The 18851-nt window shown below is 36.7% G+C and overlaps 1 protein-coding gene across 1 annotated transcript in view; it reads right to left on the bottom strand.

Annotated features, from left to right (window-relative positions):
• syt9b (synaptotagmin IXb) overlaps positions 1 to 16091 on the bottom strand; it is a 33215-nt gene extending 17124 nt beyond the window's left edge. The window contains exons 1-3 of the mRNA XM_059536407.1: positions 15941 to 16091; positions 10544 to 10907; positions 9801 to 10347 (exon numbers count right to left, since the gene is read on the bottom strand). Of these exons, the coding sequence (XP_059392390.1) occupies positions 9801 to 10347; positions 10544 to 10907; positions 15941 to 16088 (1059 nt within the window). The 5' untranslated portion in view covers positions 16089 to 16091. The remainder of the gene's footprint in view (positions 1 to 9800; positions 10348 to 10543; positions 10908 to 15940) is intronic.
• Positions 16092 to 18851: the final 2760 nt, after the last annotated feature.

The following is an 18851-nucleotide window of genomic DNA, read 5'->3' as shown; positions in this document are numbered from 1 at the left end:
TGCAAATTGTAGCCTCTTTTTCCTATTTGTAGTGGAGATGAGTGGTACCCGGTGGGGTCTTCTGCTGTTGTAGCCCATCCGCCTCAAGGTTGTGCATGTTGTGGCTTCACAAATGCTTTGCTGCATACCTCGGTTGTAACGAGTGGTTATTTCAGTCAAAGTTGCTCTTCTATCAGCTTGAATCAGTCGGCACATTCTCCTCTGACCTCTAGCATCAGCAAGGCATTTGTGATTTGTGATGTGATTGGTTGATTAGATAATTGCATTAATGAAAAATTGAACAGGTGTGCCTAATAATCCTTTAGGTGAGTGTACATATATATATATATATATATATATATATATATATATATACATATATATATATATATATATATATATATATATATATATATACACACATACACATGCATACATACAGTATATATACTTCTCAACCATGAAAAGGGAAACTTTCCACAATACGATTTGCTGCTTTTAGCTATAGCCTATGTTAAAGCTGCAGTAGGTAACTTTTGTAAAAAAAATATTTTTTTACATATTTGTTAAACCTGTCATTATGTCCTGACAGTAGAATATGAGACAGATAATCTGTGAAAAAAATCAAGCTCCTCTGGCTCCTCCCAGTGTTCCTATTGCCATTTGCAGAGATACACCACTCCCGGTAAGAAACAACCAATCAGAGCTGCGGTCTGTAACTTTTTTTTGTGTTCAAAATTATATATTATATATAATATATAATTTATAAAATGTATACAATAAGCAATTACACCATGAATCCATTTTCCAAACCGTGTTTTTAGCCTGTCCTGAATCACTAGGGTACACCTATAATAAGTGTTTATATTCTGACTATTTTAGATTGCTTCGGGTAGGTACTGCGGCGGAGTAACCCAGTACCTTTGTGATTCTTTATAGACATAAACAGAGAGAAGTAGCTCCGGCTACAATGTTCTTCCGCAAGACGCAAGCAGTTCTGCTTATTAACCGCTAGAGCGTCAAAAGTTACCAACTGAAGCTTTAAGCTATCACTTAACAGTTAATTCATTTGCAGGTCAAGACAAACATCCGCAATAGGCTGCAAGGAGACAATCTTGCAGCATGTATGCGGATCTCAATAAATGGACCAGAAATTTCTGACTTTCCAAATCAAGAGGCTCTCGAAATGTTCTTCCAGAAGCCAAGATGGATACACTGCAGTGACAAAAGCTGCACACTTTGTGATTAAATTACATGTTTAGTTTAATGTACAGTTCAAATAATTGTTCAGTTACATTGCTGCCATTTGAAGAAACAAATGAACACCATGACTCTTTAACTGTTTGTGTCTGTCAATTTTCCCCAACCAACCAAACTCACAAACATATATATATATATATATATATATATATATAAATATATAAATATAAATATATAAATATATAAATATATAAATATATATATATATATATATATATATATATATATATATATATATATCTATCTATATATATATATATATACCCTTCTATTTTAATTTAGTTCCATACAGCAGGAATTCAAATTGGTAAAAAAAAAAAAAAAAAAAAAATAGAATGAAAAATTAACGATATTGCATTGTAGCAATACTGTTCTCTGCTTTTAAAAATGGCAAAATATATTTTTTCTAGGCAAATTTATTTCATATTGGATGACATCCTAGTAACATCAAAGTATGCAGAAAGATCAATAAATGTAATGGCCTATAGGCTTGATGTAATGTAGGCAGTTTGTTGTTGTTTGCACATAATAATTAGCATCTAGGAAAGTGAGTGTGGGTAAGGGAGCAAGGTAATGTTTCCTCGTTGCCTGTGTCTCATCCATACGAAGCACAACCTTTATTAACAGAGAGGTACTGTAAGGGAGGTTGACTCTTGTTGCAAATTAAATCCTAAATTGGATTCTTCTCATCAAGCCAAATCCTGGTTGCTTCATTATGATGACGAATGCTTTGTGTTTTAAAGCAAGCAGCTCAAAAAATGAAGGAATACAAAGCTAGAGGCTTTTGTAAAAGGATTAGTTCCCTAAAAAGCCATCATTTACTCACCCTCATGTTGTTCCAAACCTCTGTCTTTGTTGAAGACATAAATCACAAACAACTTGCAATGTTCTTCATTGCCGCTTCTCCGGTAAATCTTTGTTTCAAGGATTTTTTGATATTTTAAATGAACAATACTCTATAAAATTTAAACAATAGACTCGAGTTAAAGTAATGAAAAAACATTAATTCATGATAACATTTGCGAAGCAAGACAAAAATATTTTTTGTGTTGCACGAAATCGAGGACAACAAAAATCTTCTAAAAAAAAAAGGTGAGTAAATAACTTTTTCATTTTTATGCAGAGTCCATATCATTAAATACAAATTAACTGATCTGTTGTAGCCAAACAATAAAAATATTTAGTAAAAATAGCAAAATATGACTGTAAATCCAATTTTCTCTTCTTTCCCTGATCTCTTTTATTAAGGGCTAGTGAAGTGGGCGGGATTTGGTGGGAAGAAACCGCTATTAATGCACCGACCACACCCTCTTTTTGTGTGTGAGAGACATTAAGGGTTGGACCTTGAGAAACCCATTCCTCTCAGGCGAAGTAATTGAATTATGCCCTTCCATCTGTAGACTATAGGATAACAGACGCCTCTGCTCTCATAAGCACTTAAATCAAGTCAGCGGTAGAATTATGGTCACTTGCGCACTTTAAATGAAATTAATGTGCAGTTAAGAAGCGGTTCAATATGGTTCGGAGAGAGTCTATATAGTGTCATTCTCCATCTCCAGTCCCACCCACCCACCCTCATTCCTTCAAGGGCCTATTAGCAAGCAGAAGGGCTGGTCGCCACATTAGAAAGAGCATCATGAAAACATTGATGAAAGTCAGGTCAATGAAAAGAGGCATGTTAGCATTTGCTTAATCGCGGACTTTCCATTTTGTGACCAGACCACAGATAGTCTTGTACACCTAACACTGGCACAAAACATTAATTTCATATATAAATGTGTGGAGTACTTTTTATCATGGATGGACGCACTATATTGGAGTTTAAAAGTTAAAATTTCAACACCCAGTATATTAGAATGATTTCTGAATAAACCACATTTAAAAAAAGGTCACAATATTTTTTACTGTGTTTCTATCAATTAAATGCAGCCTGGATGAGCAAAAAAATACACTTGGACATGCATGTACACATTGTGAAATGTCACAATCATTCCCGGTCTCCCTTAAGTGAGTGAACGCCAAGAATAGTTGGATTAAAGCCAACATAGTTTACAAAAAGTGTCATTCTATTGGATTTAAATCCTGCCATGATTCAAAACTGAAAATAAAGGTCTGAAAGGTTGAAACTAAGTGTTCGAAAACTCAAAATCTTACAAAAAAAGTTTTGCAAGATTGAAAAATAAGATTTGCAAGCTTGCAAAATGTAAAAAAAATAAAAATATCTCTGCAAACATTGTTGTTTTTGAGATTTCCTTCTTCAGAACTGCAACATTTTTTTTACGCAAAGAACTGTAAACATTTTTTTTTACGCCAAAAATTTGAATTTGACATTTGTCAGTGTTCTCCCACTGTATTAGATTGTTTTCCTGGTTTGAAACCTTGTAAATGGTGATCTGAAAACTGGTGTGCGAATGTGTGAAAAAAAGTTTTGAAACTCTGAAAACAGAGCTTTGCAGGCTTGCAAAGTGGTAACATTTTTTTTATCTCTGCAAACATAATTTTGTTTTTGAGTTTTCCTTCTTCAGAAGTGCAACACTCTTTTTTTATGGTGTTGTGCAATCATTTTTACAGAGTTTCGAATTTGTCACTGTTCTCCCAGTGTATAGTTTTTTTTCAAGATTTTTGAAACCTTGTAAATAGTGATCTGAAAACTGGTGTGCCAATAGGTGAAAAAAAGTTTTGAAACACTGAAAACAGAACGGACCGGACCGTTTTAGAACCGGACCGCACGCCATCCTAGACGGGACCACCTTGTGGCCAGAAATCTGTGCATCCTCTGTATGCTGTGCGCTTTTGTCATTGGCGGAGCAGTCGGTCAATCCCACCTTTCCAGTAAATACGACTTGTGATTGGACTGTACGTCAGCAGACAGCAAAGCATTGGCCAAGAGGAGAAGGCCCACCCTCCAGGCTTTTTTTTAGTTGCAAGGTTGTGAAGCTTCATTTTCGCTCAGTCTGAGTTTCAGAGTTTCAGAGCAGAGCTGCGTGACAACGCTGCCACAAATCACGTGAGTCGCAAGCTCGCAACTGTGTGGGCGTATCTCCGCAAAGTGGGTGTTGTAAACTCAGCTCTGAAAAAATTGTCTGCAATAGGAGTGCAAATGTAATGCAATGTAATGAATTTCGCCCTTTCGAACCTCAGTTTTCAGAGTGACAAATTCGAAACTCTGTAAAAATGATTGCAAAACCTCATTAAAAAGAGTGTTGCACTTCCGAAGAAGGAAAACTCAAAAACAAAATTATGTTTGCAGAGATAAAATTTTTTTGACCACTTTGCAAGCCTGCAAAGCTCTGTTTTCAGAGTTTCAAAACTTTTTTTCACACATTCGCACACCAGTTTTCAGATCACCATTTACAAGGTTTCAAACCTGGAAAACAATCTAATACAGTGGGAGAACACTAACAAATTTGAAACTCTGAAAAACAACAATGTTTGCAGAGATTTTTTTTTTTTTTTTTTTTACATTTTGCAAGCTTGCAAATCTTATTTTTCGATCTTGCAAAACCTTTTTTGTAAGATTTTGAGTTTTCGAACACTTAGTTTCAACCTTTCAGACCTTTATTTTCAGTTTTGAATCATGGCAGGATTTAAATCCCATATCATTCCAGTCATCATACAAGGTAAATGTCCTGACAGGAGTGTAAATGTGAATCCTGACAGGAGACTCAATAGCACTAAATCCTGCTGATTGACCTTTTACTCTTCCGGATTAGAGATACCTCAATCTTTCACTCTCCAGCTGGGTGGAATGGATTGGCCTTTTTTGTACATTAACTACCTTGTGTTTTATTTATAGGCATGCAGAGCCAAATTACACCTTGAACAGATCTGAGAAAACATAATCATTCATTCAGATTGGAATGCAAATTACTTGCGCTCCAAAAAAAAAAAAAAAAACAACTACAAAAAACCCCAGAGAGGTTAAGGTTGCTTTTTTTTCCTTCTTTTTTTCGGAAGTGATATGTGGAAAGTTGTATTCGCATGTCATGATCTTGTTTGGTGGATTGTATTTCATTTCATTCTAAGACTGCTGGAACTCTCATGCATTTTTAACAAGTTACTCAGATTCCCTGAAGTAATACAGAGAGTCAGCATGAAGGCAGAGAGCACTCTGACATCTGTGCTGTTCAGTGCTGATCAATGCCAGATATAGAGAAATTATCCTGATACAATCAAATTGAGATGGCAGAAAGATACAGATAAAAATGGTACAAATGATATATTTCTGTTCTTAATAATCACACATCGGCTTTATTCAATGAGGCTTAAGTAAACATGATTTATAATTAGCATAAACCTGCTCTTTTTAAGTCAACATCAATTCAAAACATTGACCCAATCCAAACAACTCCAGTCCACCAATTAATGTCTTGTGAAGTGAAAAGCTGTGTGTTTGTAAGAAACAAATTGAGGTGTTCTATCTTTAAACTGTCACTTCAGGCCAAAAAAATCCATAATCCATAAAAGAAATTTAAAAAAATTGTTATGGATAAAGGAAGCATGTTTTGCTAGTAAAAATGGTTTGAAGTTAAAAATGTCTTATGTTGGAGTTATTCCGAACACAGGGTGTTTTTCACTTCACAATATGTGAATTAATAGACTAGAGTTGTGTTGTGGATTACGGTGATGTTTCAGCTGTTTGGACTCTCATTCTGATGGCACCCATTTACTTTAGAGAATCCATTGGCGAGCAAGTGAGGACATGTTACATTTCTCCAAATCTGTTCTGATGAAGAAACAAACTCATCTACATATTGGATGGCCTGCGGACAGAGGTGGGTAGTAACGAGTTACATTTACTTCGTTACATTTACTTGAGTAATATTTTGGGGTAACTAATACTTTTTGGAGTATATTTTAAGATGGGTACTTTATACTAATAAAATCTGTACTTTTACTTCGTTACTGCGGGCGATGCTCCTCTTGTTACTTTATCTTAATGCAATAAATGCTTCAGTTTATTCCAAACGCGCCATCTACTTTTCTCTGGGCAATGAGCGATGCCCATTCGCGAATGATTCATTCTTTTGAGTCAATTCTGTTCAAAGGCTTGATCAAACCAATTGGCAAACGAGTGAATTGGTTCATGAATCAGTTTGAATGAGTCGTTCAGTTCCCTGCCGCACGCGCTGATCGTCTGAAGTGGTTCACTCGGAGTTGTAACATTTAAGAACAGAAAGAGTGTTGAAAACGTGGCTGGAACCGCACTGAATTGAAAGCAAATCTGCAAAGGATATTATTTGCTAGCGATGGAGATCCTTATTAGATGAACACCGCGTGTGCTGTCTACTGTTCTACAGGTAATAACTTGGGCTACATTCGATTACAGCACACGATACCACTGTGACATTATCTTGTTGTACGTGTGTGGCTTATAACAGAGGGGAGTCAAGTTGAACGCAGCTTCCAAAAGACAAAAAATAGCCGATTAAGATTTTATTAATTTTAATACAATCACACCGGTGCGAGTACGTTCAGCAAGTCATATCATCAGCTGCTAAATTCAGATCTGTGATTGCTTGCTGGCGCTGAGCCAGAGACAGACGCGTTTTTACAGCGGTGCGCATTATAACCAATCACACATGATTCTTTTGAGCTTATTAAAGCATTGGCCAATCAGAGGTGTTCAGATGAGTCATGAGCTAAAATGCCGGTGCTTCCTTCCCTCGCTCGCTGACTGAATACCTCTTTCTGGCGAATTCTCTCGTCAGAAACAACAAAGTGCAGATGTGTGTACGAATCTTTAATTAAGATATTGATTTCACAGTGTTAGCGGTTTCAGTGATTTTAATGGGAGTTTCTGAGAGTGATTGAAATCTAGACTGTCAGTGAAAATGATCTTTAATAATGTAAATGTTATTTGCTCTCTTTCTGAACAATAAAAGATTAGTAGCAATATTTATATCACATTAACTTTCAATGTTAAATTCACATTTAATATAAAGTCAGTCGTATTAAAAATATGTTATGGCATGACACCTATATCTGTTACTTAAGTAAACAGACAAGCTTTTATAATAAATTACATAAATTGGAGTAAAGGCTGATGAAATATATACATTTATACACGCACACATACATTACATACATTTTATCTATATATCTAAATAAAAATAGGCTCAGTATATATGACCCAAAGTAACTAGTAACTAACTACTTGAGTAGATTTTTTATCCGATACTCTTTTACTCTTACTCAAGTAACTATTCAAGACTAGTACTTTTACTTTTACTTGAGTAAATATTTCTAGAAGTACTTTTACTTGAGTACAGTTTTTGGGTACTCTACCCACCTCTGCCTGCGGATGAGTAGATTTTTCAAAAAAATGTTAAAGTCTCACAGTATAGTATCACATTAGTTATGTTAGATATACAATCAAGCCTCCAAAAATGATTAATGCATGGATGGCACGCTTGGATTCCAAGCTGGCATTCCCTAGAGGTACGGCCCACTTATATGCACTGGAACAGCCTGTGACGCTTGCCATTACTTCAAGCGAACCTCTAGATCCAGTGAAATTAGCTTTTTCCAAGAAATGGATTAAAAAAAAAAAATTAAGTTAAAACAAGTTTATCATGTATTTTAGCGACTTAAACCCAAACTGTTGAGAATATTTAGGTTACTGCATATATATCAGTTTACAATATAAAATTACAGATTCGGTTTCAAAACAAATTGTGAAAGAAAAATTTGATTTAGTCATAAGCCAAACAGGAGTCATGGCTTTCAAAATATCATGAGAGTGAGCAAATTACATTTTAAATTTTTGAATTAACAATTTCTTTAAATACTGTATGTCATGAAATAAGGCCTACAGACAAAAACCTCTGTTTCATTCTTTGCTGAAGGCATTTACTCCAGACAGCTGGCACAGCTCCACTTGTGAGACGGATCAATTTACCCCATCAGACATCTATCCTGCACTCTTCCGTTTAAAACAATAAACCTAAAACCGCCGTATATTCATGTCAGAGCAAGCTCTCCAGCTATTTCAAATATAGGTCATCACTACATGGGCCATCATGTTGATTATGAAATATTCACACTTCTCAAAGTATATTTTTCTGTTGCTACCTCTGAAGCATGAAAGTGATCAGAGGAGAGCGAAAACCATGCTCATATTTTCACTTGTTCTTTCAGTATGACTATTAAATGCTTTTACTTTCGAGTGGTCACATGGGTCTAATAATCATTCATAGTGTTTAAAAAGAACGGTTAACACCACCATAATCTTGCCAATGTATACAAAGTAGTGTTCGAACTGGAGAATCTGTCAGGATGGAGGTCAGGGATCTTAACACATTCCAACACATGTGTGAGAAACTCAATCTGATCACTGAGAAATAATGCTGAAAAAATATATACCGTACAATTAATAAAAATATAAGACCTATCAATTAAATATTACTTAAAACTACTTTAAATGATAAAAGACCTTAAAGGGATAGTTCACCCAAAAATTGTCATTAATCACTCCTTCGTTCATCTTTGGAAAACAAATTAGGATTTTTTTTTTTTTCATGAAATCCGAGAGCTTTCTGACCCTGCATAGACAGGAATGCAACTACCAAGTTCAAGGCCCAGAAAGGCAGTAAGGACACTGGTTCAACAGTAATGTTATGAAGCTATTAATGGAGTGAACTATCCCTTTAATAAATGGTAAGATTTGTCACAACAGTCAAAAGCCTTTGTCTGATGAATATATCAATAATATGGAAATTCAATTAAAACTAGACAATATACAATTTAGAATAACTAACCCATTTTTTGTCAATTCAAAGATTTGCTTCATTTACTTTGTACTTACCATGGCTGGATTAAATTTGATCATAAATACAGTAATATTTTTAGCAATATTACAATTTAAACAACCGTTTCTATTTTAATATATTTTAATGTTATTGATTCCTATGATTATAAAACAGCCATTACGTCAGTTTTCAGTGTCACATGACCCTTCAGAAATCATTCTAATATTTGCAGCTCATAAAACATGCCTTATTATTGTCATTGCTGAATTATTGAATTATTGTTGTGCTGCTTAATATTTTAAAAATGCATCTTTGATTTATAAAATAATAATAAAATAAATTATAGACCCCCCCCCCCCCCCCCCCGATTTCGCTAATTTTAAGCATAAAAAAAAAGAAAAAAAATACAAACAGAAAATGCTCAAAAATTCATCTCAAAATTATTATAATTACTGAAATCAAAGGGGAAACACACACAGTTCTCGTGTTTGCCTTAATTTAAACTGACACTTTCATCAGTGTACAAATTCCCCACATAGATTTCCAATAGCAACCTCCTGTTCCTGGATAAATCCATCTTGAGCCATGCACTCAAAGCCCCCACAGTGTTGCAACACTTCATACAGCAGCTAACACAACCTACACCTAAATCAAACCTGATCCTTATGCTGACAAATCTGCCTTGCTTTCCTTTCATGAATTAAGCTAACTAAAGATTCTGCCATTGTCAACATTATTTATATATGTATATATTTATATATAACTGAAAAACTAAGTTCAGAATATATATACACACTGGAGCAGACTTACCGCACTAACATAAATGATATCCCTGCAGAGCTTGGTTTCCTGCGGAAAGTCAGGTAGATCCAAGAAGTTGTCCACCACCACTTGACCAATGACGTCATGGCGCGAGAAGCGGTCGAAGTCGTAGACGCTAAAATGGAGCTTGCGCGTTGGAAGCTCAGCGTATGCCACAGGAAACAGGAAAACCTCGTCAAAGATGGGGTTCAGAGTCTTGCGGTGCACCTTGGTTTGATGCTTGGTTTTGCGTTCTGGCAACAGGTAGATCTTCACGTATGGGTCGGATGTTCCCGTAAAGTCCTTGGCAGGTAGGTCTTGGGCTTTGTGGATCTTCACGATGAGCTGCTCCAAGTCGCAGTCGTATTTGAGGATGAAGTGCAAGCGGCCACAGCTGTCCGCTCGTCTGACATCGTCCGCGTCCACAGACCGCTGTTTGTATAGCTCAGGCTTGATGCGCCCCAAACCTGGACCTGTTATGGACTCCTGTCTCTGGAACTGGGCCAAGTTGAAATCGGGGTTGGAGACATTCATCTGTCTCCGGATGGAGTTGTGCCTGAAACAAGAAGAAAGGGGGCGGGCGTCTGTTGGCTTCATATCCTAGACATCTTTAGAATAATGAGACTGAAAAGAACTTTAATTAAAGCTGAAGGTCACAGAGGCCCACACTGTCTGACAAATGGGAATTGCTAAATGAATATCAATGGTGGGTGAGTGATTACGCCTGATGAAGTCAGGAAAACATGACTCACCTGACCGATGAGGTCGGCTCGGTGACTTGTCGCTGTACACGAGCTATGTGGATGTGGTTGAGCTCTTTGGCCTTAGTCTGGGCCTCCAGGTGGATGTCCGGTGACGTGTGGCTGATCTTCATTGCTGACTCTGGGAGCACCGTCGGCGCATTGGGATCCTTTTTGAAGTCTTCGCTGTATTCCCGCTCCAGGCCCTCCACCTCGGTCAGGACTGGCTGCTGCTCGCCCTGCCGGTCCTTTAGGCCAGGCAAGAAGCGATCTCGCCATGGCACCCAAAACAACTTCCATGACACGAACAGGGAGACGGCAAACAGCGCCAGGCCACATGTGGTCACCAAGAGGGACAGCAGGCTCACAGACACATCTGGAGCAATAACCAAGAAAGAAAGTCGGTCACTGGATGGTGCTCAAAACTGTGAAGATATTTATAGAATAGAAGTGCTGTAAGCAGCTTTATTTATTTATTTATTTGAAAATCACATAAAATATCCAGCTGAAAAAAAACAAAATGTTAAAAAAAGTTAGCAAAACAGATCAACAAACTGATATCAGAAAACTAATCAGAAAGGCTTTCTGTCTTTGAATCATTCCAATTCTATGAGAATAAAGACAACAGTTAGATACAATGCAGTTGGGATCAATTTCAGAATGATTCTCTCTAGCTTCTTAATTTGGTATGTAGCAGTTAATTTCTGAAATGAGACCGCCTTGATGACGTAATACGGTCAACAAATGGGACCTCTGAAGGGTGCAGCCTCTCGAAATGAACAACAGCAACTGACAACCAATCAGAATCCACCTGTATTATGGAAGTCAATGGGGACCATCAACTTTTCATTTACCAGAATTCTTCAAAACATATTTTTTCCTGTTCAACACAAGAAAAAATTTCATACAGGTTTGGAATGACATGAGGGTGAGTAAATGATAATTTTCATTTTTAAGGTGAACTATTCTTTAATATATATTCTAATTCTAACTATTCTAATTTATTTAAATATAGTTATTCCTTGTGTGAATGGGCCTATAATTTTACTCTAACAACTTTAATCAAAAGAATCATTAAGAGAAATAAAATGACTGGATTAGTCTGCAAAGTTAGCCAATATACTTCAACTACTGTATATACTGTATATTCTATACAGCTTATAAATTTTCATTTAATCATGCATTACAAATGGCAATCCCTGGGATTCTAGGGAGACTCAACTCAACAAGTAAGCTTTAATGCTTTAAAGACATCTGTTACAGGCCATTTAATTATTTATATTCCTTCAAAAATGAAATCAGAAAACTTTAAAACACTTTTTGCAATCCAGATTTTGAGATATTTTGCAGAAGGACATCTCTAATATCTGGGTTGGAGTTGAAGCTTAACTCTAGCTGCTGAATGCACAGTAATAGATGCTACATTTAAGATCCACTCTGACTCTCCATGTATCCCTCTTTCTTTCTTTCTCTCTCTCTTTCAACCCCCTGAGATGGTTTCTCTGAATTAGGCCACCCAGGATGAGATGCTTTTAGTGTGGACTGAATGAATCCCTGTTAGAGTACCCTGCCTTCTGCTTGCTTTTCTGTCCACTCCGATCTTTTGTTCCTATACCGGGGAAAGAAAATGCTTACGTCTGACTGCAAGTTATCACACCTGAGACAGACTTAGAGTGTCCTTAAAGTGATTGTTCAGGTAAAATTCTATGCAATTTTCTCATTATTTACACACACCTATGTTATTCTAAACCTGTATGACTTTTTTCCTGTCTATAGGAGGATCCGAAGGAGATGTTAGGTGGGATAGTAATACAGCTTTTGCATTTAATAAAACAATCAAACATAAAAAAAGGCACAAAAAAAATCTTGTGGTCACCATTCACTTTCGTAAGTGCTATGTAAATATTCTACTAATTCTACTAATTTGTGTTTTTAAATAATGATTAAATAATGAACTGGGGGCAATATTCTATCAAAATATCAGTAGCCCACTTTGAATACAACAATATTTCTTCTGTGTTAAACATGTTATGAAATTTGATGGCGATTTTGATGAGAAAACATTGTGACAAATCCATATATATATATATATATATATATATATATATATATACACGCACACACTTTTTTTTTTTTTTAAATGTTTAGAAGGGGGAAAAAAATGTATGAAGGTTTACCCCAACCCCAGATCATACAAAAATGATAAAATAATAAAATAAAATATATGCACCAACAAATAACATTTTCTACAGTCACTGTGTCCTTAAGGTTAAGGTACGGACATACAATATGAATAAATGATGCAACAGAGAACATGCTCTGCCTAGCAGCCTCACTGAAACACAAATTTTATCCAATAATATTTCATGCATATTGTTTCAGTGTGGCTCTAAAGGCAAGCTAAATAGGACACAAAGCTTAACTCTGAACAAAAAAAATTATGATCATGCAATGTAGATTTCCAAGTATCATAAATGTTAGGGTATGAGTTACCGGCTAAGATGATGAAATGGTAAAGGGCATCTTACATGGTGGCAAAAGTGCTGATGAAATTTACTTGAATCTACAAGATAAGGAAACTTTTGTGAAACGTAAAAATGGCTACAAGATGTGACTAGCAGGTGAGTTTCTAATAGCTCATGTCAAATGAATCAAGTGTGGGAGATCTGGTGTGAGAGCTTTTCTGAAGATGTTGAATGTTAGACAAATGGAAGTCCCGTAAACTTAAAAAGGTCCAACTGCCATTTTTATAGACGCATCGCTTGTTTGTTTACTACTGAGTGTACATTAGCCTGACTAGCTTGAGAAATAGTTTGTGTAATGTGAGCTAAAGAGAACACAATTTATGACAGCATAGTTGATTTCATTCCTGATTTTAAATATCTGTCAAAATATAAACATTGTCTCCTTTCAGATATCTAAGAGCTGTACTTGTACTACTGGAAATCACATTTCCAAAATGGCTGCTGAGTGAACTAGCCACAAAAGGGAGGTTGATTTAAAAGGAGTCAAATACAATTAAGCTTCTTCACTCAATGTGGATACTTCTTTGTTTTAAGGCATTAACATGGAAGCTGGAAACATCTTCATGTTGCATCTGTGAAGGTTACAAATATGGAAACAAAGATTGTGTCTCATGGTTTTAATACGATTCTACAATCCCACAAGACACTAAACTAATTTCTAAGCTCTGACATTACATTATTTACTTATCCAACACAAGATTAATGATACCAGCTTTAAGCGAATTTGTTTACCATCCCTCTCCAAAAAAGAAAAACAGATTGCATTCTCTGTACTCCTAGTCTTTTTTGTCCTTTGAGCAAAGATGAACTCACTTTTACATATGAAACAGAGAAACATGAGCCCTCCAGCTGAGGGAAGCACACCTGAATGTCTCCAAGAAAGGTCGGGACACATTGGATTTGAGGTGTCAAGTGGATTAGAGCCAGATCTTCCCGACAAATTGCCTCTCCCCACTTTGCAGGTTCCTTTTATACTACATTCCCAGACATCCTATTGTTCTGCATCTTTTTAAGCAGGTGTCTATTTGGGCATCCGCATATATGACATAGATCCAGACACATGCGAGTATGTATTCACATGTGAACACAAAAACACTATTTAATCGTGCACCATACGAATTACAAGCATGAAGATAGTTCGAAAGACCATATTCACCCAGCTCAACCTCTCACAATGTCTATTTTTATTTCTGCTTCTGTAATTCCAGGTGTAAGACTGCAGATGCTAGCAGCTGTTAGCCAATCAGAATGAAGCCGGGAGGCTGTTTGCCAATTTGACGGTAAGACACAAAAAAATTTCCACCGCAGGGAAGAAAAGTGTTTAAAAAGTTGGCCAATCAAAGTCTTTTATGACAGTCCAGATGTCAATGGTAGTAGAAACTATAGCTATGAATAAATATGACTCACATAGTACACAACCTTCACAGTCAATGGCCCTTCACTGGCACATATTATCAGCACGTGTCTTAAACCTGCCCATGCGAGAACAAAACACCGTCTTTCCTGTGTCTGAACGGTCAGTTGCACAAATACCTGTCAATATGTGTCCACACCATGTCGTCTGAACTGTCGATCCATTACAGTGATGTGTTATTAACCTCTCAAAGTGCTGGGTTCCCTTGGGTTCCATTACTAAAGACTTTCCTCCATACAAGCACTTTGCAGCGATGCATGTGTATTCCCAACAGGCTAAGAGTATATTTACTGGGTTCCTCTGAACTCAGCTGTTCCCTTTCTTTAAATTCTTGTACAATACATCTTGAGGGACCGAATTACTAGTATGTATCGTTCTCCCATGGGGTCTGAAGGCCTCGTGTTAACAGATGTCAATGCTGGGTAATCGTGAAGGAGAAAGTGTACAGAGTAGCAGGGTGGGGTGGAATCCTAATGGCTTTCTGTCGACCGCTCTGTGTCTCAGAGGATGAAGACGACAGCGTCTGAGGAGAGGCTATGATCTATGAATGAAGGTTCAGTAAAGCTAATGTTTAGTTAAGCTCGCACTGAATCAAGCAATGCTCTATGTTCTGTCATTGATGAAATGTTGGTTTGGGGATTCACAAGTTTCCTGTGAAGCCTTCTAGGAACGTGGAATGCCTGTATAATCATTTTATTCTTAATTTAACTTCTGAATGCATAAATCAACTAAAAAGGTTTGTATATTAGTGTTAAAATTACACTGCATCCGATATGCTGCAGAATCAAATCTGAATGAATTTAGGCTGCATTTTCAAATGCTAAAATACAGGACAGCTCTAAATAGGTAATTAATACTGGACTGTGGGGAATGATGATTGGGGTTTTTGTGTTAGTGTGTGTGTGTGTGTGTGTAAACTATACTAATAGGTATTGATATATCTATTTTATATCTATCTATATTTTATTCCAGAATTCACTGCAAACCATCACATTTAGTCCATTTTAAAATAACTTTATTTACATTGAGTGTACATTAAATTTAAGAAAAAAAATAAACTGACTTAAAAAAATAAGATAAAATAAAACGAAATTAAATAGTTGTTGGTGTGTGTGTGTGGGGGGGGGGGTCTAGTAACCTGAATTGTGTAAATAAGACAACAATTGTGCATTAATCTTAATAAATACTGTTTGTTTTAGATTATTTATTGGGTGTGGTTACTTTAACTTTCAATGCTTGCTGCTTATTAGTCGAACGAGTGAAATTTAAGAATGAATGAAATTTACATATTGAAAATGTATGAAATTTGCTTCTAATAACTTTCTAGCAAGTAAAAAAATTCTTGAAAGTGCCATGACAACACGTTTAAGGGTCGTATGCAGTTTGAGAGCAACTGAACGCGATTTGATTACGATTCACAAAACATTAATAAAACTTGTTTTGAAGACAGGAATAAAACAATTTCCTTACCAGAGTCCGAATATCTCGGTCTCCCGAGGTCGCGGAAATAGTAGGTGAAATCCAGGCAGTTTTTATCTTGCACCTCTCCTCTCGAGCACAGATCGGACAGAAGCTCCAGCGCCTTTCCACAAATCTCATCCTCTCTGTCTGCAGGCATTTCCCACCAGCATCCTCCTGAATGAAGACTCCTATAGCGCCTATCGAGACACTGCTGACCGCCACTTCCAGCTTCTGACGGCGCTCTTCATACTCGCCCAGCGCAATCCCATAAGGAAAGTTGAATTGAACAGTGTCCAGCGGTGTTCAGATCAAACCCACAAGTTTGCACACATGTGAACGGATTCAGTTGAGCGCATAGCCCTCCTTGACACTGGTTGAATTCACTCAGTTGGGCTACACCCAACAACAACACAAAGTGGCGGTGCTGAATTGCTTCTTCATGAATGAAAAGCTGTTGGCTGGCTCGCATCACCCTCAGTACAAGCCTTCTGGGATGCGTCGTCTTCTGCCAATCTGAAACTGCTCCTCCCTCCCCAGCTTTGCTCTTCTCCACACCAGACTTCTATTACAGGATCATTTGACTATACCAAATCCTACTTGTGCTCCTCAAATCCATAATAAATCAAGTTGGAGAGAATATGAAAAAATAAAAAAAAACAGAAAAAAAATCTGCCAAAATGGTTTCAGAGTGTAAATTTTATTAATGCCAGCAGCTGCAAATAGTCTATACGAGAAATACAAATAAAAAGGATTTGAATCAATTTGGTTGTCCTTGTGGTTAAATTTACGATTAAAAACAGATACCCAATTGTCATAGAACTTGAAAATGAAGGGATGTAAGGTTATAGCCTATTTAAATTTGAGGAAAATTTAGCATTTTACCTTACGTTTTGAGTTAAAATTAGTTAAAATAATTTTACGTAGGCTATTTTTAAGTTACTTTGCAATTTAGAAAGAGATTAGATAGACAGACAGATAGATTGAGCTATATATCATTTAAAATGTGTGTACATACATATATACAGTACAGACCAAAAGTTTGGACACACCTTCTCATTCAAAGAATTTTCTTTATTTTCATGACTATGAAAATTGTAGAGTCACACTGAAGGCATCAAGGGCTATTTGACCAAGAAGGAGAGTGATGGGGTGCTGCGCCAGATGACCTGGCCTCCACAGTCACCGGACCTGAACCCAATCGAGATGGTTTAGGGGTAAGCTGGACCGCAGACAGAAGGCAAAAGGGCCAACAAGTGCTAAGCATCTCTCGGGGAACTCCTTCAAGAATGTTGGAAGACCATTTCAGGTGACTACCTCTTGAAGCTCATCAAGAGAATGCCAAGAGTGTGCAAAGCAGTAATCAAAGCAAAAGGTGGCTACTTTGAAGAACCTAGAATATGACATATTTTCACACTTTTTCACAGTTTTTTCACACTTTTTTGTTATGTATATAATTCCATATATAAATCCACATGTGTTAATTCATAGTTTTGATACCTTCAGTGTGACTCTACAATTTTCATAGTCATGAAAATAAAGAAAACACTTTGAATGAGAAGGTGTGTCCAAACTTTTGGTCTGTACTGTATATATATATATATATATATATATAGAGAGAGAGAGAGAGAGAGAGAGAGAGAGAGAGAGAGGTCTTTGCTATATGTGACTGACTCTTTTGACTGAAAAGAATCAAAAGGTTCGAAAGAGTCATTTGTTCGCAAATCAGGCATCACATTGTGCGCCCAACCAATATTAATAGCCAAAATACATATATCAATAAAATTAAATATAGGTTAAAAAAATTATAATAAAAGTAATCTATTAAGGTCAACCCTCCTTTGAAGAACTGTAACCAAACAAAACAACTGGTTACACGTAAATGAGTAGAATAAAATGCTAGGCTAATTGAATTGGTTTTGAGAAGGATGAATGAACTGAGCCTCAAAGCATGATCTAAAAATATATTCTGTTATGTAAACCACCATTATTCCACTTAAACCCATTCAATGCACTTTGTGTTGTCTGCACATGAACTACAAGAGATGTCTGACAAAGATAATCCCAGTTTCTTGATGGATTATATAAAGCCGTCGTCAGCAGCACAGATCTGATATCATTTCCAATACCAATAGTCCTGTAATGGAATAATAAGAGGCTTTTCTCGCTCCAAGGACAGAGACTCGGGCATCTAGAGCTCTATCATGCTCCAAGACAACATCAGAAGACTTAAGTGGATTCTCTCCTCTCCTCACCCTTCCCTTTTGGACCTATCCTTAGCAGCCAATAAACTCAGACTCCACACAGACTCTCCTTGTGTTCCGACATAAACAATTAACCAATGTGACGAGACATACAAAGACTGAAGTCAAAGCTAAGACAAGTGCAGACTGTCCCACATCTAAAGATGAAGGGCTAATGAGATGTGTAGATTCCTCACCCCGGCTTTCCCTTTACCCCTCTCTCTCTTTTTGCTCCTATCTATGGTGGTGTTGTGCCACATCTTGTGTTTTAATGAGCTCTCACACTTTGTAAGTGCCAGCCATTCACCACAGAGTCAACAGACAGAGCTGTTCTCTGTGATAATGTAGGTTCTGTGTTTCCTGTTGGATTATTCATATGGGACTAATCTAGAGACCGGTCGTGTCTCTCTACAGATGTTCAGTCGTTTTGAAAGAAAGCAGTCATTTTAGAGGCACGGCTAAGTACGGCTGGCCTTCTTTTAACTTTATGGCTTGTTTATGTGCTCTGTTGTCTGTTTGTCTTTATAGAACAAAAAGGCATTGCTTGCTTGGTAGAGTTGATGTTTAAAGACTCTGACTAACTTTAAAATGTCTTTAGGGATGGATTTTATGAGATACGAATCTCAATGAAAGTGCACCATACTAAAAAATGAGCCATCCTGGAGTCAAATTACATTTTT

This window comes from Carassius carassius, chromosome 43 (assembly GCF_963082965.1).
Source record: "Carassius carassius chromosome 43, fCarCar2.1, whole genome shotgun sequence".
In the NCBI taxonomy this organism is placed as follows: domain Eukaryota; kingdom Metazoa; phylum Chordata; class Actinopteri; order Cypriniformes; family Cyprinidae; genus Carassius; species Carassius carassius.
The sequence above is the reverse complement of the archived record's forward strand: the minus strand, read 5'-3'. Positions and strand labels throughout refer to the sequence as shown.